The 24,256-nt window shown below is 35.7% G+C and overlaps 1 protein-coding gene across 6 annotated transcripts in view; it reads left to right on the top strand.

The window, feature by feature from the left end:
- Positions 1 to 24,256, top strand: part of Stk3 (serine/threonine kinase 3) — a 313,658-nt gene that overhangs the window by 194,633 nt on the left and 94,769 nt on the right. For all 6 annotated transcript variants that reach the window (XM_074068904.1, XM_074068900.1, XM_074068899.1 and 3 more), the window contains one exon: positions 12,140 to 12,332. In XM_074068904.1, the coding sequence (XP_073925005.1) occupies positions 12,140 to 12,332 (193 nt within the window). The remainder of the gene's footprint in view (positions 1 to 12,139; positions 12,333 to 24,256) is intronic.

The following is a 24,256-nucleotide window of genomic DNA, read 5'->3' as shown; positions in this document are numbered from 1 at the left end:
CCTGAGAAGTTTATTTGTATCAGGAGTTTCAGTAATATAAACTGTATGTTAAAATCAATATTTATTATTTTAGTGTCTTTCAAGCAGTCTCTTTTTATTCATATGTCTTTGAAATTGATCTTAAAATCATTTAATAATGTCATTTCTTAATTTAAACAAGTAATATTTCTTTTGTTAAATGTGTATTAAAGTTCCTGTTTGCTCTTAAACACTATCATGATAAAGGGACAGAAGGAAAGAAAAAAATTTTTCAGTAGTAGGGTTTTTAACTCAGGGCCTTGAACTTTCTAGGCAAGCACTCTGCCACTTTAACTGATGTCCCCTTTTTGTTTTAGTTATTTTTTAGATAGGGTCTTGTATTTTTGTCCAGAGCCAGCCTCGGACTGTGATCCTCTTACCTCCTCTTCCGCGTAGCTGGGATTGCAAGTGTGTACTTCTGTGCCTAGGCTGGCCTAGAATCACGATCCTATTATCTTTGCCTATGGGGTAGCTTGGGTTACAGATGTGAGCCACCATGCCTAATGGAAAAAAGGATCTTTTTTTATCAAGACAAATTAGCCCTTAGCTATATTTGCTCTAACAGCATGAGATATAGAATCAATAATCTTTTTCTATAAAAGCAATTTAGAATGCAGTAATAATGTGAATAGTTATTTCCTATTGTATGCTTTTATTAATTTTGTGAAATCAACAATTGTTCATTGAACTTTAGCTGTTATGTACAAGTTATTGTGAAAATTACCTTAAGAACAAACATTTTTATAAAATATAACTGCTTTCATAAAAATATTGTATGCTAATGGCTAGGCTATGGTATTTTTAAATATCTCAGTTTAAAAAAATTATCAGTGGATACTAATCCATTTCTAAAGATATTAAGAGTGTGTTAGTAAGTGTAATAACGTATTTTATGACCCTATTTGTCTAAATTGTCAGTTAATGGAATTTTAGTCTTGTCTTTGGTGCCCTCTTGTGGATTTTTTATGAACCGCTTATATCAATAGTTTTCAAAATGTTACTCTTATTCTAAAATATTTTGTTTTATAAGCCCCTTTATATTTCGTTAATCCTTTGACATATTTTTGGCTGTGAAAGAAAAAATAAAAGTCATGGTTAAAGTTGCTTTTACCATTTAATTTACCATGTTGTACATCAGTATTGTGCACAGGGGACCGAAGATAATCTTTTGTTTGGAAACTTTTAGTATAATGCCAAGAACTTGTGCAGTCTTGCGTCACTGAGCCTCTGAAGTCCTGCCCACATGCCTTCTCACCATTTAGGCTTGTTGTAATGATGAACAAGTCTTTTATGACTTTTGGAGATCCTGAACGCTTTGATGTAACTTTAAAACATGCCTGTGAACATGCAGAAAGTTAGGATCCATAAAGTTTGCTTGTTAATGACAGGTATGCCAAAGACAGCAGCTGTATGAGCTGTTTTGCATTGCGATAGAAGGACCACCTACTTACAGCAGTGGGAAGAAAGTTCATTCTTCGTGCAAATTTTCATCCACAGATCTTAGTAATACTAAATGATTGAATACCAGGTTTATTATTAGTATTATTATTATTGTTTTTATTATATGTTTGTGAGATACGAAGTGGTGCTTAAGGGAAGCTGTTTGAAGGTGAATATTTTGTATGTTTTCCCAATACTTGGCACTCAGATAGATTGAACATGGTACTAATGAGACCACATTTAGCCAGCTGATCCTGCTGTGGACACAACAGACACAACTTTGTATATTCCAGCAGGGTCAGTGAGGTAAGTGTTATACTTGACCATATTTGCAAGTGAAATTTCTGGCAATCCTTGTTAGTAGTTTTACTTTGCTACAAGAGAGTATTAATTAGTAGGGTTCTTCCATGAGACATTTAAGCAAATGTGCAACAGTACCTTTCATTTTCTAATTCAAGTGAGGATTATTTTGACACAAGATTAGTACATTAACAGAAATTAATCAACAACCCCAAATACAGTATGTCCAGGGAGAGGAGTGAAAGATTCCTGCCACGATTGTTTCCAGTTTTTTGCTCATCTCATTGAAGTTGCACTGCACACAACTTGTGGACTTCTTAGTCAACTCTTTCACCATAAATAAATAATTAGGTTTTGATTGCTTCAGCTTGTATTGAAATAGGAAAGTTCATTAAGTCACTTTTGTTGTTAATAACTGACATTATCTATTTTGTTTCTTATCTTCACCTATTCAAATCTGAATTTTTCACAGCTTTCTCTTTAGAGTCAGTTTGGTCTTGTAGGCCCAGAATATTGGAGTTATTTTTGATGGATTATATTTGATTGTGCATGAAGTTTGTAGACTATGTTGCTTTTTCTTTCCAGTTAGACTTGTCATTTCTGTTACAATAGGACATTTTTAGTATAGACTCTAATGAACCTGAAGTCTGGATCTCAGCAACAACTTTCTTGTTCTGTTCTCTTTATTTAGTCTTGTTATTAGTATATCCTTTAGTTTCAAAGTTCCTATCACTCTTGCCAAGCAGCTTATCTGGGCTTCCAGTGTTTAAAGTATTCCATAAGCCGTAGGCCATCCCACAAGGGGCATCAGAATTACTTGCTGCTTTCCATTCTGGCCAGGATACTTCTCACTTTTGTGCTTCCTTTTTTTTTTTCCAATCTAGAATGGTAGTGTCTCCTCTTATAATTTTTATTCTATTGTCCAGCTTTCTAAGGGGATTAATACTAAGGAGAAGGACATCTTAATTCTGTTGTTTGTTATTTCTGACTGTTCTCATTGGTGTGTTTATTCATTTTGGGGGTTGTGAACTGGATTTTTTCTTTTTTTAAATATTCAGCAGTGTCGCTAGATTTTATCTCAGAAAATGATGTGAGTTCTGGTTTGAGGGTTGAGTGTGACTGAATCCCTGTAGGATAGATTTCCATTTATTTCCACTAGGCATCTAGGGTGCTACCATATTGAGACTGCTTTAGGTTTATTTCTGAGTATGAGTTTTCTTAGACCAAGTAGGTAATGTAAAATTGAAAGCAGAACACATTATAAATTCTTCAGGGAGACTTCCTTACCCTCACCTTTACATCTTATCCAGTGAGACTTGTCATCTCCCTTGCCTTTGGGTAAAATTTTCTTCATCTACTCTTTCACTGAGGATATAGACCTTCGAGATTCCCAACTTTATGCAGGGATTCCTATTCGGCTTTTTTTTTATCATCCACAAAAATATAAACCTTATTTAACAACCTGTCTCCCACCCCCATCATTTCATGCCCTTCTGGCTGCCCCAAGGTAAGATTTGGCTTATTGTCACAGCTGTATGTTGTCTAGGCCTGGAGGATTTCCCTTACCATCTTGAAAGGTCTGCCATGTATTTATATATATTCATTACATTTATTGTTTGCTATTTCCTTAGCACTTTTAAGAGGGGTTAAAGACCTCTAGACCACCATAATATTACAACTTTTATGTGATTGGTCCACTTATATATCTTACACATTCATTTTTTTTCCTGAAGAATACATTTTTTTTCATGCTGTAGTAGAATGAATACATACTCATTGATATTGTCCAGTTGAATGAAAACCATTATGATCACTGCCCTTATACTATTACGTGACTGCAAGTTTTCTATCATTTAAGAAGAGAAAATGATTAGATTATTTCTCAGTTATGACATTTATTTAACAAGTAGTCTATCTTATTAGTGTTACACATTACAAATACTTTCTAAGATGTTCGTGTAAATGTCCTTAAAATCAGTCAGTTATTTACTGTGTATTTGGAAACTCCTTTAAAGTAGTAGTTACGACAAAGAAAAAATAATCCAAAGTCCCTGATTATGTCTCAGACTGTTATGGCATAAATCTGCCTTAGCAATGGACTAGGATTTCCTAATAATGTTTTCAAATATTTGTGTTCCATGTGGATTTTATGATTCATAAGCTGGATTATCATCAGTACTCTGTTTTGCATTCCTGGCACATGATGACCACTGATTGAATGCTGTTGTATTCCTTACTGGAATTGGTTGCTTTCTGCAGTGGGGAAGCATCTGTTCTGCAGACCTTTTTCTATAAATAATGTTTTTCTTCTGCTTTTCTTTGTGAGGAATAAAAGAGCATGTATAAGTAAAGTATAACTTTGGAAAAACATTATAAATAACTGTCATGAGAATGTAAAAAGTATCAAATGAATTTTAAAAGTAGTCTAAAATATCAAGAATAAATTCAGAGTTAATGGCTTTTAAAAAGTAAAAAAGGTGCTGAAAAGTTTTCAACACTATCACCAAAGTATTCCTATTTGAGTCATTATTTTAACTCATATAAATTCACTCTCATTCCATCTGTACCTTATTAATGACTGTTTAGGTGCCACTTTCTCATTTGCAAGTTGGGTATTCATGCTGTTCTTTTTTATTGCTATTTTTGTTGTCAATTTGTAAATTAGGTTAACATCCTTTAGCAAAGTGAGTATACATGTAAAAATATGTGGTAAGAGTCCAGGTACTGGTGGCTCATGTCTGTAATCCTAGGTACTTCGGAGGCTGAGATAGGGAGGATAGAGGTTCACAGCCAACGCAGGCAAATAGTTCACAAGACCCCATTTCCAAAATAACCAGAGCAAAATGGACAGGTGTGGCCAATGCAATAAAAAGAGCCTGCTTTATAAGAACAAAGCCCTGAGTTCAAACCCCAGTTTCACACACACACACACACACACACACACACAAATGTGTTAAGAGCCATCCCTTCCAAACGTTATCAGTGTTTTTACAGTTCTGTAGATTTATCTAAGACAATTGTGTCAACTCAGGTGAAAGCTCTTTTGTATGTAAATTCAACTCAGTGTCTCAATGTAGACAATACAAAGGCTAAAAGTCCTATTGCATACCAACAACATATTATGTTTCCTGTTAGATTTAATGATCACAGGATTGATATATCTTATCTTATAAGGATAAGAGACAAATGACTTACATACAAAAATAGATTTAGTGTTTTGGGAATTAACTGGTTTAAACTATGATAAAATATTAAAGCAGTAGAATTTTAAAAGAAGCTGATAGAAAGTCAACTTTTTCCTACATCCTTGGTGGAGTCTACTGAAAAGAATAATCCCAACGTTAAAAAAATTAGCTTTTGGCCTAATACAAATCAGTCTGTTTATGTATATTGCTAACTTAGCAAATGAAATATATTCTAGCAAACCTGTAATATAAATTAAATTGGACTTGATAATCATTTGGAAGTTAGATCCCAAGCTTTAGTGTCAGATCTAGTTAAAATTCTTGCTTATCCTCTTAATTTGTTTTATATCCTTGGACAAATTTTTAAACCAAATTGAGTTTCAGGTTCTTCATTTGTACAATAAAGATATAATACCTTACAAGATTAATCAGAGGATTAAAAGTGAGTAACTTATAAAAAAACCTTAATATAGTGCTTTTAGCTTATTGGCAGTAGCTATTTTTATCATTATTAAATGAATAGTCAACTGAATAACTTCAGTTAGTAGCATTATTTTCCCTCCCAAAGGTTCTTCAATAGCTAGTCTAGATTTATAATAATAAGTTAGCTTAAATTAAGTTGTATGACTAGAATCTTACCTAACATTGCCTTTAGTTTTGTGCTTTGGCACTACTTCAAAATGAAAAATTTAACATTCCCTCAATAAATTACATAAGAACAGCAATCATTTGTACTAGATATCAGGAATACAGCTTAATAAAATCTGGTTATTACTCTTACAGATTTTTGAGTCTAATGGGGGAATTTAAACAAGTCAAGCACACAATTACAGTATGGTATGATAAGTATATGGTCTACATATGAATAAGGTGGTATGAGAGTCCAGTTACCTAATTCAATTGTGGAGTGTCTGAAATGAGAAAGCATGTGTCTGAATGTAGTTGTGATGTAAAAAGTTGTAGAATAAAACAAGCCACTGAAAATTATGTTTGTGTGTTTCTATGTAGTCTACTCATCCTTTAAGACTTAACTCAGGGGCTGGAGAGGAGACATGGCTTAAGTGGTAGAGTGACTACCTAGTGAGCTCAAGGCCCCAAGCTAAAAACAAACAAACAAACAAAAAAGGTAACACCCACGTGCAGGAAATCAATGTGAGTCAACTCCCTGTATAGCTATCCTTATCTCAACCAGCAAAAACCCTTGTTCCTTCCTATTAGCACTTATACTCTCTCTGCAACAAAATTAGAAATAAGGGAAAAATAGTTTCTGCTGGGTATTGAGGGGGTGGGGGGAGAGGGAGGGGGTGGAGTGGGTGGTAAGGGAGGGGGTAAGGGCAGGGGGGAGAAATGACCCAAGCCTTGTATGCACATATGAATAATAAAAGAAAAAAAATGTCTAGGAAAAAAAAAAAAACAGCCAGGTGCTAGTGGCTTGTATCTGTAATCCCACCTACTTGGGAGGCAGAAATCAGGAGGACCATGATTCATAGTCTGCCCAGGCAAATAGTTCATGAGACCCTATCTCCATAATAACATGAAAAAGGGCTGGTGGAGTGGCTAAAGTGGTAGAGTGCCTACCTAGCAAGTGTGAAGCCCTGAGTTAAAACCCCAGTATTGAGAGAGAGAAAGAGAGACAGACTGACTGACTGGCTGACTTTGTAACTAGAAGAGAGCAGCTGGAGGGCTCTAAACACAAACTAATGATAAGGAGCTGGGATTACTGTGATTTTTATCAGTATATATCATAAACATGTATTGAAATATTGCACTGTATCCTGTAGGTATGTATAATTATTACATGTTAATCATTTTTTAACTGCATAAGGGAAAGATAGATTTAACTCAAGGATAACCTCTTCTAGAAGACCTTCTTTACTTGTTAAAGACAAAATTAGAGACTCTTCTCTTGGATTCCTATTGTATAGTCAACACTTTTCTTATAGCACTTAAGATTGTCTTGTAATTTATTGTTCACATGCCAGGAAATCTCCTAGGTCTCAAATTCCTTATAAAAACCAAATGGAACAATAACCATGTCTTACTCATTTTTGTATCTCTAATGCCTGATCCACTGCTTATTACAAGCATGTAATAAACGCTCATTGAAAAGGTTGGTAAGTGAAAATATAAACTGACTCATTGAATAAACACTTATAGAGTACCTACTATGTATCAGGTATATTAGCATAGAAATTCCGAAGTTAAAAAGAAGTCTCTTGCCTTCATCAAACTTACACTGTAGTAGGAAAGAAGGCCAGGTGTAGGCTGTGAAGAATACAGAAGGATAAAAGACTTGAGAATGACGGAGGCTTCACTTCAAATTGGTGGTCAGTAAAGGCCTCACTGAGGAGGTGACATATAAGTAGGGATTTCAGGTAAATAAATGATGAACTGTCTTGTAAAAGAGCATTCCAGTCTGAAAGATCAGCCAATTTTAAAGACTCAAAGAGGAACATGCTTAAAATACTCAGAAAACGGCAAAGGCGGCCAACATGGCTAGGTTTGTTGAGCAGGAGGGAATGTGATAGGAGATGGGATTGGCAGATGTTAATAAAGCCAAATCACATTTGGCCATGATAAAGATTTTGGATTTTATTCTAAGTATGATGAGAGGCCAAATGCAGAGTTTGCAGGATGAGAATAATGTGATGTGATATGTCTTTTGAAAGGCTCAATCTGCCTGTTGTGTGTGAGACTAAAAGAAGCAAGAATGGAAATAGTGAAAACAGAAAGCTGTTTTAATAGTCTTAAGCGAGAGAAGCTGGTGGCTTGGAGTAGGATGGACTGAATAATTTGTATAGGACTCTGTGAATAGGAACTGATAAAATAAGCTGTTAACATCATAAGCCTCCATCTCTAAATTAAGCATTAAAGGAGGTAAAAAATTTAAATGTAAATAGAGTACATGTGGTAGGATAATGGGCTAAGAAATAAATGAATTTGTGGGCCAGGGGAGGTAGAGCATATCTATGAATGTGAGCTACTCTGGAGGCCGAGAAAGGAGGATTGTAGTTCAAGGCCAATCTGAGCATAAAGTTAGCAAGACCATATCTGAAAAACATACTAAGAGTGATGTGCACACCTGTGATCCCAGTTACTCATAAGGTCAAGGGAGGAGGATCACAGTCCCAGGCTGCATAACCGTAAATGCAAGAGCCTTTTTGAAAAGCAACTAAAAAAGCAAAAGGAGTAGATGCGGTTCAAGTGGAAGGTCCGAGTTCAATCCCTAGTACCACCAAGAAAAGCAGGAGAGTGGTGGGAGAAATAAAAGTTCTTGTGTTTTAGTGTCTGCCCTATTTTAAATAGGTATGTATCCTTAGGGAAGTTTCATACTTTCTATGGGCCTCCATTTTCCTAGATATTAAATGAAGCATTCAATTGGATATTAGATTCTCTTCTACTAGAAAGGTCTGTGCTTTTATTATTCTGTGAAAAAGTAAATATATATTGAATGCTTACTGTGTTTTAAAAATAAAATTTTTAGTTAGGATATATTCGTTGTACAGGGGGGATTCATTGTGACAATTCCAAATAGGCTTATATTGTACATTGGTTAGATCGCTCCCACCATCTCTCCCCCTCAGCACCCTCTCTGCCCCACTTAAAACTGTTACAAGAGGTTTCTTTGTTCTATTTCATGTAAGTATATGAAGTCCATCAACCATATTCCCTCACCTTAATCTCCTTCATTCCCCCTTCCCCTCCCACAAGCACTCCCACACACACATACACCATACCTGTTTTACAGTCCTGTCTTTCATTATTAATATCTAAGTGGATGTTCAAAGGGGTTTCTCAGTGGTCTCCACTATGTGTATACTTTGCTTTGGTCTGTTCAACCCCTTCCATTACTCTCCCTTAACTTTTACCTCCCAACCCCTATTTTTAACAGCTTTCAATACACATCCTTAGTCTTCTACCTTCACAGATGTTATGTTTTATGATATTGTTGATCCTCTATCACTCTCTTTTCCTTTCCCTCCTTCCCCAAGCTCCATAGAGTCGTTCCACATTATAAACATGTTCTACATATAAGTTTGTATATGATCATGTTTGTTTTTGTGTACATGTTTATCTTTTGGACTTACCTTCCACAAATGAGAGAAAACATGCCACCTTTGTTTTTCTGAGCCTGGCTTACTTCACTTAACCTGATGTCCTCCAATTGTGTCCATTTACCTTCAAACCACATGTCATTATTCCTTATGGCTGAATAAAACTCCATTGTGTGTGTGTGTGTGTGTGTGTGTGTGTGTGTGTGTATCACATTTTCTTGATCCATTCTTCAGTCATACAGCATCTAGGTGGTTTCCATAGCTTGGCTATTGTGAATAGCGCTGCAATGAACATATGTGTACAGGTGTCGCTACTGTACCCTGACATATATTCCTCTGGGAAGATGCCCAGGAGCAGTATCACTGGATCATATGGAGTTCTAGCTTTAGCTTTTTGAGGAATCTCTGTAACTGCTTTCCTTAATGGTTGTACTAATTTGCATTCCCACCAACACTGTAAAAGGATTCCTGTTTCACCATATCCTTGCCCTCATTTGTTACTGTCATTGCCCTTGAACATGGCCATTCTAACTGGGGTGAGATGAAATCTTAGTGTAGTTTTTATTTGCATCTCTTTTATAGCCAGGAAAGTTGAACACTTCTTCATGTACTGGCCATTTGTACTTATTACTTTGAGAATTCCCTGTTTAGTGAATGCTTACTATGTTTTGAATTCAGAATGAAACATTTTAGTAGATTCAATAGTACTATAAGACATTCTTATCTATAAGGTACTTTATATTTATAAAATATTATGTAAAGCAAGTGCTCAGAATATGAAATCATAAATTTAAATGCAAAAGTATGTGGTGCAGTTTGTAAATTCTACTACAGAAGTTTGGTAAATAAGATAGGCTTATAACAAAAGCTAAATTAGTCATGGAGGTGAAAGGTACTTAATTGGGAGAATGTAGTTAAATGGATAGAAGGGAAGAACATTCTGGGTAGAGAAGAAGTCTTAATAAGCATAGTAGACATGGGTTTATTATGAAGAAAGCTTCAATTAAGGTCAGTCTGCCTGTATTGGAGAATATATGATCAATGGGAAAATAGGGTTGGTGAGACAGAATGAAGCAAGACCATAAAGCACATTAAAATTTAGGTAGAAAGATTTAGCTTTTTAATGTAGGTGAAATTGGGAGTCATATATTCTTCAGAAGAAGCATATTATAATACAAATACTATTCAAGAAAGATAAGTATAGTGTTGTATACTTTGAGGAAGGTGTGAAATTATCTGGTTCGAGGTAGCATGTAGACATTTTGCATATCTTTTCTCACTTCCTCATAACACCAAGGAAGAAACGTCAGAGAGTTTAAATGTTTACGTAAAAGTCTTTTGCCTAATAAGTGATCTGAGACAGAATTTAAGCTAACATCTGCTTAGTTCTAGAGGTTTGATTGGAAAGTCTTTGGTCAGGAGGTGTATCTTCAATTACCCAGTTACAGACAACAAGGAATATACTCAGTAGTAGTAGGAATGGAAAAGAAAACATGAAACTGAAAGAGAATTTTTTTGTTTACTGGTTGTATACAGGGAATAGAGAGGATAAATATAAGAAGATGTTGAAGTGTTATTCTTGGGAAACTAGTGAAGATTACTTTGCTTTGTGGTGGTGGTTTTTGTAAACCGAGGCAGACAGGAGGTACTAGAAAAGCAGATGAAATAATCTATGGTTTGGAAATGCTGACTTTTAGATGTTATTAAGCATTTAGTAAAGACTAATAAATAGTTGAAAGCACATGAATAAACACATCTTCTATAAGAGGGAGGACCATGAAAGAAAAACAACTTTTGAGCTTTAAAGACCAAACTGATGGAAGGTTTAGGAAGAGTTGGGATGTCAAGCAGCCATTGAACCACTGTTATTTCAAGTTATCTAGGATGCTGAGATGCAACATTGATGTTTCTGTTCTCCATATTTGCATGTTTTGACCTCTTCCAGAACTAGATTTTGCTTGTATGTTTCAGTGTATGATCAGGTTTTTACAAATTGCATAGTTTTCATCTCTCAAGTAGGATTTGTTTTAAATCGTTTATTTATTTATTTAATTTTTTGCACTGCTGGTGATTGAACTCTAGGTCTCACATTTGCTAGGCACTTGAGCCACACTGCCAGCACTTTTAGTGTTGGTTATTTTTGAGATAGGTTCTTGTTTTATGCCCAGGTAGGCCTGGACCATGATCCTATTTGTGCTTCCTTGCATAGTTGGGATGACAGGTGTGCACCATGCCCAGCCCATTGGTTGAATTGAGGTCTCATGAACTTTTTTGCACAAGCTGGCAAAAACTGTGATCCCCCTGATCTCTACCTCCTGAGAGGAGGTGGAGCCTTGTTAATTTATTTTTTTTGATCCTATTCCAGTATATCTTTTGATCAATGTTCTAAGGACTTTTTCATCCATACTTACATTTGTGACTTGTTATTTTTGTGAACTTGAAATATTTAAATGCTAATGCTAGACAACAAAAACATAGGCAAAAAAAGAAAAAGATCTAAATTATACTTCATTGAAATGAATTCCCTTTGTGCATCAAAAGTGAAAAGGAATAGGAGAGTGTGAAACAAAATGGGAGAAAATATTTGTTAATCATATATCTGATAAAACATTTATACTCAGGGTGGCTTGAGCCATATTGTCTGGTCCAGCACTGACTATTCTTAATGTCACAGAACTGTATACTTAAAGATGGTTAAAATGGTAAAAATTTTATGTTATGTATATTTAATAACAATTTAAGAGAAAAAGCTAATACTGTTATAGAAGTTCTAAACATTATTATGTTTGTTATAAAAGAAAGTGCCAACATGTTCTATCTTTAAAAAGTACTGTTTTGCATTTTTGTTTTATCACTATATTCTGTTAGGTGTTTGTTGATAATTTATGACTGAATTCTTATTGCAGAAGCAACTAGCAGCCTTCTATTTTATCAGTTTCTGTTGCTTGAGTTTTAATTACCTAAAGCTTTAGATTATTTTGCATAATTTTGGCTCTTATGGTAACATTTGTGTATATGTGCTTATATTTAATTTATAGTAATAGTATTTTTAGCATTATTAAAAATACATGCTTACTCTTGCTCAGACAAGAAATCCAGCTGTCAAAGTAATCTTTCTTCACTGTGGTATTTTGCTTGCAGGATGAAGACGAGCTAGATTCACACACCATGGTAAAGACCAGTTCAGAAAGCGTGGGCACAATGCGGGCCACAAGCACAATGAGTGAAGGGGCCCAGACCATGATTGAACATAGCAGCACAATGCTAGAATCTGACTTGGGGACCATGGTTATAAACAGCGAGGATGAGGAAGAAGAAGACGGAACTATGAAAAGTATGTGGCTTTCTCCCATTGAAAGCTAGTTTTCTGTTTTGGAAGTGTACTTATATAGAAACTAGGATAGTTCTGTGTTACTTTTTAGAGCCAACTATGGAAATTTTTCGCTTCTGGCTCTATTTAATAGCAAAAAAAAGTATGGCACAAATAAACCTTCTAAATTATTTATTTATTTTTAGTGGTACTAGGGTTTGAACTCAGGGCCTGACATTTGCTAGGCAAGCAGTGTGCCACTTGACCCATGCCCCCAGCCTTTTTTTGCTTTTAGGTTGTTTTTTTTAGGTAGGGTTTCACTTTTTGCCCGGCTGTCCTCAGGTTGCAATCCTACTACCTATGCCTCCCACATAGCTGGGATGACAGGTACACACCGCCACACCTGTTTTCTTGATTGAGACAGAGTCTTGCTGACTTTTTGCCTGACTTGGCCTTGAACCACAATCCTCCTGATCTCTGCCTCCCGAGTAGCTGAGAACACAGTGTGAGCCACTGTACCAAGTTTAAATTTTTTACTTTAAAAGAGCATGTATCACTACATCTTTAACTTAAGGTTATGGAACTTTTTTTCTGTTGAAGGCTACAAACCCATAATTTAATTTGTAAAGAATTCTAGAGAGATGATAGTGTTCCTAACATTTTTTTTCCAATTAAAAACATAAACCTAAAATTCTGTTCCAATAAATACAGCATAATATTATTTCACATTGTCTGAATTATCAGTTAACCACAGAGACAGTGGAGTGCAAGCTACAGGAAGAAATGAGAACTGAGGCAGGAAAATAAGAAGCCCTAGAAAGAAGGATTAAGAGACAGGGATGCTGTGAGAGAAGACTCAGTTCTCTGCACATTTACTGCTATTGTCAGCTGTGAGGCAGTGCTGGGGGCCTTAGGGACTAAAATGATGGTTAAGCCATTCTTTCTGCAATCTGTTGCTTACAGAGTGATAGAGATGGGGTCCTTTCATGGACTAGCATTTCTTTTTTAAAAAATAGTTAAGATAATGCAGTTAAGGATGCTGGACATCGTGATTTTACAGTGAAAGAGGAAAAACAGATTGTCTGTACACAGCTGTTGACCTTTCTCTCTCCCCCACTCCTGTAGTCTGTGTGGATAATGTCAAAGTCTAAGCACAGGCTGCTTTCTACTACACAGTATTATTTCTAAGTGGCAGGATTACGTAACTTCTGCCATCGTAGAGCCTAGAATGATGTAAATATTCAAGTGATTTTTTACTACCGTGAAATAGATACGGGAATTTCCTCTCTGATATTTCTGTTTTCTTTTTGCCTACCCCCTTCCTTTTTCTAGTACCTCTGTATTACTCCCCCCTCCCCCCAGTGGAGTCTTATCTCATAGATTCAAGTCACATGGCTTATTGTTGCCACTTTTTCATTTCCTACTCTACAGCTTATTATAGTTGCATACTTTGAAAGGGGAAAGTCATGAAGCACACAGTACAAACAGATTGCTATATATAGTTAATCTTGGGAGAGGGAAAGAGGAGTGTAAATTGTTTTTTTCTCTCACCACTGGTGGGTCTCCTGAACCTTTTTTGCCTTGGAACACATTCTGAATCTTGGATTTCCTGAAATTTTTAGCTCACTAGAATAGGTCTCACTAAAATAGGTCTTTTGTATTCATAACATGCCTTACTGCATAGGATGTTCTTGTGGCCCTCAAAGCCAGCTGGTATTAGGGTACAATTCATATGTCATTTAGATTTTTTTTTAAAAAGATTCTGATAGCTAGCACATTTCTCATCAGCATGTATCATTACTTTTCTACAAGCTGATAAAATTCTTTCACTCAAATTTTAGTATTCTTAGATTAGTTAAGGGATCTTGAGCACTTTATTATGTCTTGTGAGCTCCCTACAAAACTAAATAAATTACTCTTTCATGTATTTGTATAGTTGAACATGTACATATATGTAGTGGTACATATACATATATTAGATTCCACAAAAGTGTTTTTGTGGAATCTAATTCATTTTAGATTATTCAAGCATGATATATTTGATACATTGTAAGAACTTTAGTAAATGCCACAGTGTACCCCAACCAGCACAAAATAAAAAATTTTTTTAAAAAGAGATAGTAATGATGACCAGACATCATACTTTAAAATTATGCCACAGATTTCCACATAGTTTGTATAGTGACTTTTAGCCTTGACAACTACAGAAATCAATATATATTATAATTTTATTGTAATAATTTACATAGGTTTGACTTTTTGTCACAGAGATCTTATTAAAAGCCCATGTTTAAGCTGAGCAGATAGTGCTACGGTTACAGTTGTTTTATGTGTCTCAGCAAGTTTTACATCCCACGAGCCAACTTTCCATATATTAATTTTCTATAGAATAGACATCATTCTATGATGTGGAATTTCACTGCTCTTCAAAATTTAATTGATATTAATGTAACTTCTCAGGAATTGTTATTCTGTATTGTAACAACTGTGAGGAAGCTCTTGAGGGAAGACTTACTTTACCTGAAACCACATAATTATTTTATTTTTGTTTTTCCTCCATGATATAAATCTTCCTTAAAACTCAAATTAGTTGATATGAAGTGTCAGTTTATGTCACATCAACCAAAATCTCATTTCCTAATGTGCCCTTAACATTTTTCTTCTCTAAAAAGATTGTAGCAATGTATTATTTTTGGTTTTGTAAAACATTCTCTGGAATGTTACATTGTGTGCTGACAGTTCTGCTTTCCATTTCCTTTTCCATTGGAATTTCAAGTGAGTTGCCTGATATAGCATTGTCAGTTTTAATTATGTTTATACCTTCTCTTTTATATCTTTATCATGAAGCTAGAAATTACAGATCTAATTTCCTTAGCTCTTAAAAGTATGGTGATTTCACTCAAGGGAACAAAATTATCCAGAGACCTTTAGAAATGAACTAAAGAAAAGTAACAAAAATATCTTACAATTTGAATTATGTAAAAAGTGTTGGTGGGGAGGGATGAACCCTGTAGGTATGTCCAAAGGAGAGTTTTTTAGAACTGTTTTCAGCAGTGATGATAATATTTTTATCCCTTCACTCCAAGTTTTCCCATTCACGTATCTCTCAGCCCCCTCATTATGTCTGTAATGTTCTGACATTAGCTTGCTAATCAAGGTCTTTTACCACCTGGCACCAGCCAGTTTTTACATGTGAATCTGTATCTCTTCCTTATTTATTATGCTTTATCCATACTTGTCTATACTAGTTGAAATTCTGAATGGTTGATACTAGATATAAGCAGGTTGGTGGTCATCTCAGGAAATCAACTTTTAGGAGTTTTTATCCTGAAAGAATGTATCAGGACCAGATCAAGAATTTGTTGTTATTAAATTGATGGGCTAATGAAGAAGAACGAAATGTTACCATTCGCTGGTAAATGGATGGAATTGGAGAACATCATTCTGAGTGAGGTTAGCCTGGCCCAAAAGACCAAAAATCATATGTTCTCCCTCATATGCGGACATTAGATCAAGGGCAAACACAACAAGGGGATTGGACTTTGAGCACATGATAAAAGCGAGAGCACACAAGGGAGGTGTAAGGATAGGTAAGACACCTAAAAAATTAGCTAGCATTTGTTGCCCTCAATGCAGAGAAACTAAAGCAGATACCTTAAAAGCAACTGAGGCCAATAGGAGAAGGGGACCAGGAACTAGAGAAAAAGTGAGATAAAAAAGAATTAACCTAGAAGGTAACACACATGCACAGGAAACCAATGCGAGTCAATTCCCTGTATAGCTATCCTTATCTCAACTAGCAAAAACCCTTGTTCCTTCCTATTATTGCTTATACTCTCTCTTCAACAAAATTAGAGATAAGGGCAAAATAGTTTCTGCTGGTATTGAGGGGGTGGGGTGGAGAGGGAGGGGGCGGAGTGGGTGGTAAGGGAGGGTGTGGGGTCAGGGGGGAGAAATGACCCAAGCATTGTATGCACGTATGACTAATAAAACAATAAAAATTTTTTAAAAAATTGTTGGGCTAGTAGAGATGGTTTCAGTGTTGTTGCTCTGAGGAGCACTGGTTTCAGCAAGGAGAAGACTGGGACCATTGATCTTGTAACTCTGTTGCTATGAAGGAAATTTCTAGTCTTTTGGGGCTTGGCTGGTAGCTCTAGTTCCTTCAATGGAAACTATATCTTGTCAGTATGTGAGGAAGAACCATACTCTTCAACCAAGTTATGTCTGTCTCCCTCTCCTTCCCTTCTCTGTCTCTGTCTCTGTCTGTCTGTCTGTCTCTCTTTCTTCGTGTGTGTGTGTGTGTGTGTGTGTGTGTGTGTGTGTGTGTATTGTTTCTCCAAAATAGATTGTAAGGTTCTTCCTGCTTAGAATGCTGTATAAATCTGTGTCACATACTAGTAGGTGTTCTTGGGATATTGGTTTCATTATGTCCTTGGAGTACTAATTACATTGTAGGCAGAATCAAAACTTTTTCTTTTAAGTGTTGTAGTAGAATTAAAGATTCATAACTCTGAGAGCTAAGAGAACTTTCAGGAAAACCCTCTACCTTAGTAAGTTCTTACCTGATTATATGCCACTTTCTTTTCAAGTGTTGTACTATCCATAGCTTTGATTTCACAGAGCAGACCTTCTGAAAAGTTGTTCCTGAAGATACCCATTTAGTGAGATAATCTGTTAAACATAGAGATAACTACTATACAATAAATGGAAGTGTAAATGCTTACTTAACCTGGAGACAAGACCTACATGATATATTATTAGCTTATGAAATGCTTTGCAAGCAGTATAGGAAGGAAATCTATTAAAAAATTAAATAACCCAGGTTTTCCTTAACTTAGTTAGCCATGAACACTTTTAATGAGGAGCATATCAGTTATTAACATCCTATCTAATTAGTGTCTAAAAAACAAATTTTTCGTAATGCTGTCATGGGAGCCCTCTGGCTCCTTGAGTCATCCATCTGCTGTCTTTTTTTTTTTTTTTTTTTTAAGCACACCCACCTTCTGCTTCTCTGTTCAGCTTTGCAGCTATTTATCCCTTTCAGCCTCTCTCTTACTCAAACCCTTAACTCCTCTGCTTTCATGCCTTTTTATTTTTTGCCTCTCCTGGAAAACTATGATTGGATCAGTCTATTTGTCCATCTTTTGTGCATCTCCATGTTGGTTTCTGAGTGATGCTAAAGAAAAATCTCAAATCCACACAGATAAGGGCTACCAGTTCAGGATCTTCAGTCCTCAAAACTTTCCTATAGTCCTCTGTCTCTCTGCTCTGTCTTTTTTTCATTCTACAAAGTGGCTACTTTAAGCTTTCACTAAATCTCCTCCTGCCACCTTTGCTCTCAGTTTCAGAAGACACCCTTTTTCTGCTTCATAGAAAAAAGCAAACATTATAATGTAAGAAACTACAGAAGCTGCACAGGTGTTTTAAACATGGACTTTGAAATAAGAGAAAAGTTTAAGTCATTCCTAATTTTTCTCTCTTCCTTCATCCTCTACTTGAACTAAAATTAAACCTTGTCAGTTGAGCCTGCTAAATCTCTCTCCTCTTCTTACCATCTGCTATACTTCCTAATACACCGTCTCTTACTCATAAGGCTTCCTAATGGATTCCCTGCCTCCAGTGTTGGTCCTCTATCCTACCTATAGATCTTATCACATCCCTTTTCTGCTCCTGGCCTTCTGTTCATTTCTTCCCAAGGCAAATTCTTGCTCCCACTCCTCCATGCTTCCTACTAGACCTTGCCCCATCCCTCTTAATCAGTAAGCTAACCTGAAAGATAATGATGGTCTCCAGAATGAACTTAGCATATGCATGGATGAGGTGGATTTGGAAGGGGACAAGATGGGGAAATACAAAGGGATACTCAGCTGGATCAGGCTTCTTCTGACTAGGAGTGTATTTGATAATGTATATTGAGATAACTTGAGATGAAAGAACTATATTCCAGTATTTGTGAAATTCAACACCTCTTTGAGTAAAAGAGGAAAGTGTTACAAAAGTATGAAAAAAGTAAAATTTAAAAATATTTTTATTTTTGGAAAGGGGAAAAATGGTGAATTCCTCAGATTATAGCTATCATTGAGGACTATTGTGAGCCAAACCTTAGCTTTAGACTTTATATACATTATCTTACTTAAGGATCCTGTAAAGTAGCATTGCCTCTACCATTTGCCACTAATGAAACTGAAGCTTGGGAATGTTAAGTAACTTGTCCAAGATTTTGTAGCAAGTCAGTCATGGAACCAGAGTACAGACCCAGATGTGACACCAAAGTCACGTTGCTACTCTGTGGCTGGTAAGCTTGATTCTAGAACATCTGTGAGGGTTTTTGTTTTTAGGGAAGATCAAGATCATTATGTTAGCATAGTTTACTGGAAACAAATCATGCCAGAATAGTATCATTTGCTTTTTTTTTTTTTAGACAGCATTGCTAAGTTTCTAGATCAGAAAAAATGCAGGGTTTGGGAATTGTGTTGTAGGACATTAGAAAAGTCTTTGATGAGGTTTTCAGTTATATCTTTGGAGATACTGTAGTTTGACTTAGCTGGTGGTCCTGTTGAGGATTGAACAGTTACATGCAGATGTGTTTCTATCAGTCAGAGTTCAATAGAGGAAAAGAAACTAATCTAGGTATTTTAAGCAGAAGGAGATTAAAGCAGAGATGTGGGTGTTAATGAAATCATGGGAAAAACTGGAGAAGACTATGTAGATAGGTGAGGCCTCCAGGAGTTACCCCCAACAATATCACAAAAGTGATCCTGTATGGAACTACCACAGTCCAGGGGTTACCATTGGTGCTAATGAGTTGAGTAGTGCAGATTGACCCATTGTTTCTCAGGGATTGGAAAGCTACCAGTGCTATTGCAGTCATTCTTCAGCACCTATAAAACTGGTGACTAGATGGTAGGAGGCCGCTATAAAAATCTCCAGGTCCCCTTGACTGTGCTTGCCAGAGGGAATAACTGAAATAATATGACCTCTGCTTATTTTTTTACTTTACTGTTGAGAAAAAGAGTATACCTACCCAAAAATCTAGTTGCAAGGAGTTCTGGGAAATGTTGTGTTCATCTTTCCAGCCTGTACAATGTGAAGGTCACCAGAGGTGGGTGATAGTAGTTACTAAATTTCCATCAACCACAGTGTTAAATAATAAATTGCTTTCAACCAGATGTTCTTTTTGTGTGTGCTGTAGAGTTAGACCTCAGCTCTGGCTAGCTCAACAGTTTTTATAGAAACTTGAATGAAGCTATAGGATGAAAGTCCATCAGAATTGCAAATGATGTGAAGTGGGGCAAAATAAAAATACATTGTAAGATAGAATCAGGATCTTATATTTCCACAAGCTGGAACAGTGGACTTGATTTACAAGATAAACTCTGCTGTTAAGTCCAAATCACCAAGCTTGGGCTGGAAGAATGGCACAAGAGGTAGAGCTCTTGACTATCAAGAGGAAGGTCCTGAGTTCTAACCCAAACACTTCCAAAAGAAAAAAAGTTTAACCCAAATCACCAAGCTCACAAATGTGCACTGAAGCAGTTTTCCCTTAGAGGTACTAGTTCTACAGGATGGAGCAGGACCTGGCATCTCTGACTCAAAAAGAGAAAAATATAAACAACTCTACCATTGTAGCTAGGACTGATAACCACTTCTTAGAATAAGGAAATAATAGCTTCACTGTTATCTCAGGGGCTGAAGGTCATCTGGATTGTTATGCCTACAACTTACTTTGAGTATTTAACAAGGGTGGGGACACCCTGGAGCACAATGAGCAGAAAGGGAGCTGTATGGTGAAGTAGGTGCAGACCATGTTGTATTTAGAATGAGCAGAAAAATAATTGGTCAAGTTTAAGTTTTATATTATTTCCTTTTATTAACCTCTCATAGCTCTGCTTGTCAATTATTAAATGCTGGGTTTAAGTAATTTTAATTGAATACACGTTTTTAAATTTTCTTCTTTTTATATGCCTATAATATATAGTGATTTTTAAAATACGGATAGGCCAGGCTTGTTATACACACTTAAAATCCCAGAACTTGGGAGGTTGAGGCAGGAGGATCACAAGTTTGAGGCAAGTCTAAGCTACATATGATACCCTGTCTCTGACTTAAATACCCTTTTGTTTAAAATATCTTAATTAGTTTCTTTTCCTCTAAGAACTCTGACTGACAGAAGCACATCTGGATGTAACTGTTCAACTCTCATAATAGGACCATTACGTAGGTCAAACTACATAGTATCTCCAAGGACATCGTTGAAAACCTTGTCAAAGACTCTTCCAATGTCCCAAGACACAATACCCAAACCCTGCATTATTTATTTTGAACAGCAAAAATATATTTTTGCCTAATTAATATATGAGGTTTTGCTTTACATCTTCAGAAGTTCATTCTGAAAAGATAATAGATTGGCATACAAAGGGTTTAGGAGTGATACTATGAAGGGAAGATTGATCATTAGACATCACTGCTCCCAAGAGACAGAATTGTAAATGAGACAGCTTGTCCTAAGCATGCACTTCTATGTCCCATTCTTTGCTTAGTCTTTTGTTCTCTACCAGTTCTGATTTGTATCCTTTCCCTTTCTCTAGAAATCGATTTCAAATAGATCAGATTTATACACAGGTATAAATGCCTAGCAATGTTTAATGCTCAAGAAACACATTTTCCTGCCAGATGTCAGTGGCTCATGTCTATAATCCCAGCTACTCAGGAGGCAGAGATCAGAAACATAACAGTCTGCTGGGGCAAATAGTTCAAGAGACCTTATCTTGAAAATAACCAACACAAAAAAGGGCTGGCAGAGTAATTCAGGGTGTAAGCCCCGAGTTCAAACCCCAGCACTGCAAAAAAGAAAAGGAAATATATTTTCCCATAACTACAAAGCCTTGAGCCAAAAGAGTAGATCACTAATGATAGAATGTCTGATGCCAAGAAATAATTAGTAAGGGTAGGAAAGGGTGTAAGAGAATTGTTCTCCCACATCTCCAAAGATCTTACTTTTCTACTTGGAAAACAAAACAATACAAACCTGCTATCTGCTTCTTTAGCCAGAAAGACTGGTGGCAAACAAGGCCCTCTTGCAGCTGGACCCAAATACCCATAGTGTTTCAGCCCATTAGAAACCCTTCATTTTCCTCTGCAGAAATTAGGTATCCAGCTACAGTGTGGCTGGAGTGGTTTGGGCATTGAATCTTTTCTATGTGCCCTGGGTCTGGGGGTATTTAATGAAGTGTGACCAAGATCAGGCCTGTTAGTTTGTGCAGTTCTGTTATAGAAAACTTGTTTTGCTACCACAAAGCACAAGTAAGCATAGAAATACAGTCTTCCTCATGCAAATGAAAATCTTTCTTGTGAAGACCTTTGAAGAAAGGATTTGGATACATATATACTGACCATTACAATGTTTATTACTCACACAGGAAAGCTTTCCATCTATTGAACTAAAATCTTGGGTTTTAATTTGTGTGTTTCCTTCTATTCTGCTCTCATTGGAGATAGAAAACAGCTAGTCACTATTTTCTGTGCAAGAACCCTTTATAAAAAGTACACTTTAATACTTATTCATTTGTTCCTCAGACTTTTCCTGGCCAATTTCAGTCTCTTTAACCTTTGTTCAGGTATTATTTTCTAAACTTTTAATCTTTCTTATGACAGTCCTCTGGACCATATCCATGTTGAGTGTATCCGCATTTGTTTTAAGATAGAATCTGAAGTAAGGAAAAAAACTGATATTGGTAGCTTCTGTATTCACATCCTGATTTTTATATGTATTCACTATATCTTAGCAAATAATTCAAAGACAGATTTCTAAGATTAATCAAGAGGAATACCCACATCTTAAAATATTTTTAGAAGAACAAACAGTAATATTGATAAATACCTTTCATGTTGATACATGTTCTGCTGAAATTATGATTGTTTCATTCTTTACTCTTGAGTATCTTCATCATAACCATGTTAGGAAATTAAAAATCAAACAAATTGCATTTTGCTAAAGCATTTCAAAATTCCTTTTGTATATTTAATTTTCATGAAGATGTCACCTGTTTAGAAGGCAGATTAGGACAGTTAATGAATAATTGCAGGTGGACTGGCACATTTTCTAAGGTATTAATATTCCACATGATTTAGTGTTCTTGTAAATATTTTGAGGAATAAATGAAGGAGACAGAAAACAGCTAACAACCTTTTCTTTAAATTTCACAGGCACAAAGGAAATGAGTGGTGATTATTTTATTCTTTATTGATTTTTAGTTTTATAGCACGTAAGTTGAGGAACTAGGTACTTTTGAACATTAAATTTACTATTAAAATAAAATGCATTTTAATAAGCTAGGGTCAGAATTTAACTGCAACTGGAGAAATTGATGTCAATTTTATGTGGTTATTCTTTCTGTGTTTTAAAAAGTATTTACCATGGCAACCACAATCACATATGACAGTAGTTACTATCTTGAGATTTCCTGCCTGCTTCATTCTCTCATTGAAGGGGCCAGGATTTCTTCTTCTTCTTCCTCTTTTCTTTTAAATAAATTGCAGGTCAGAAACAGCATCCTCTCTGTCTCAGTTCTGTGAACATGTATCTCCCTAGAGACTCAACTGGACACTATGGCATGTGTTTCATATTGTATAGTTAAGCATTTCTGAGCAATTACAGCTGCCTCTCCCATTAACTTTCAAAACAATCTATTTTCCTCTTTATAGAAATTTTTAAAATTATTTTAACCTTTCTTTGTGTATAACAAAGACATATTCTACATGGTAGTACTAGGTTTTAAATTAATCAGTGGAAAATATTTAGACATGCAAGCCCATATGTTTGAATAGAAAATTGTGGGTAAGCATATTTGGGTTAATAATATCTTATTATAAAGTTGTACAAAAAGAAAAAGCTAATGGAACAGACTGCCTTCTTTTGTATAAGTTCAGTTTCAGACTTTTGTTAACTCTTTGTAAGAATGTTTATTACTAACTTAGGAGTGGGTTATTTTCCAAAATTTTGAGTATGTAACCCATAAGATATTTTACCATAAGTTTTTAGGTTAGCCTGTAAAAGACCTTTAAAACTATGTCTGAGATGATTGACAAATGACCATGGGTAATAGTGGACTGAAGTTTGAAACTGGACTATCCCTTCAGCAAAATTGAAAATTTCTGTTCCTTCTACTTCTTTCTATATCTTTCACTTTATGAATAGAAGTATATCCAATAGGGGCTGAATTTGGCTGCATATATTAGAAAATCCAACTGACAGTGGTTTAAATAATATAGGATTAATTTCATTTCATACTTAATAAGAAATCCAGAAGCAGAATGTTCAGCACTAGTAAGAGTGATTTCATGGTGTCATTAGAGAGCCTTCCTGAGACACCATCTTTTGGGTTTTTACATTCATCCTCCTGCTTGTAGAATAAATGCTAGCTCTCTAGCCATCAAATCTGCATTCCAGGCAGGAGGAAAGAGCAGGAAACAAAAGAGTACTGCCTGTATCAAGAAAATAGAACTTTCTTAGAAAACCTTATTTTTTGTATCATTGGCCAGAATTGTATTACATAGCCACTCCTACCCAGAAGAGAAGCACCTTTCTCACCCTTAACAAAAGACGAACTATAGATATTATGTAGCCACCTTTTCTACTTTGAGAGACTCCAATACTAGTGGTAGTTGACAGGTTAGAAGCTTCTGATTAGGATCATGTTAGAAGTAGGACCACAGCTATTGAGGATAGAGGAGTAGATTTTGGCAATGAAACTTTTTAGTAATTTATATACTTTTTTTTTTAATTAGGCCTTAGGAATTGATCTGCTTCTGCCTTTTCTGTTTTCACTACTTATCTCTGATCCAGTGTCTACTTCTCTGGCTCATTGTAGAAAAGAATATCTTTCAGCCTTTTTCCTACTCTCAAGGAAATGCCTGCTGAGCTCATCTTACTTTTTGCTGTGAAGGAT

This window comes from Castor canadensis, chromosome 3 (assembly GCF_047511655.1).
Source record: "Castor canadensis chromosome 3, mCasCan1.hap1v2, whole genome shotgun sequence".
NCBI classification, from domain to species: domain Eukaryota; kingdom Metazoa; phylum Chordata; class Mammalia; order Rodentia; family Castoridae; genus Castor; species Castor canadensis.
Note: the sequence above shows the minus strand (reverse complement) of the source record. Positions and strands in the feature narration are given on the sequence as shown.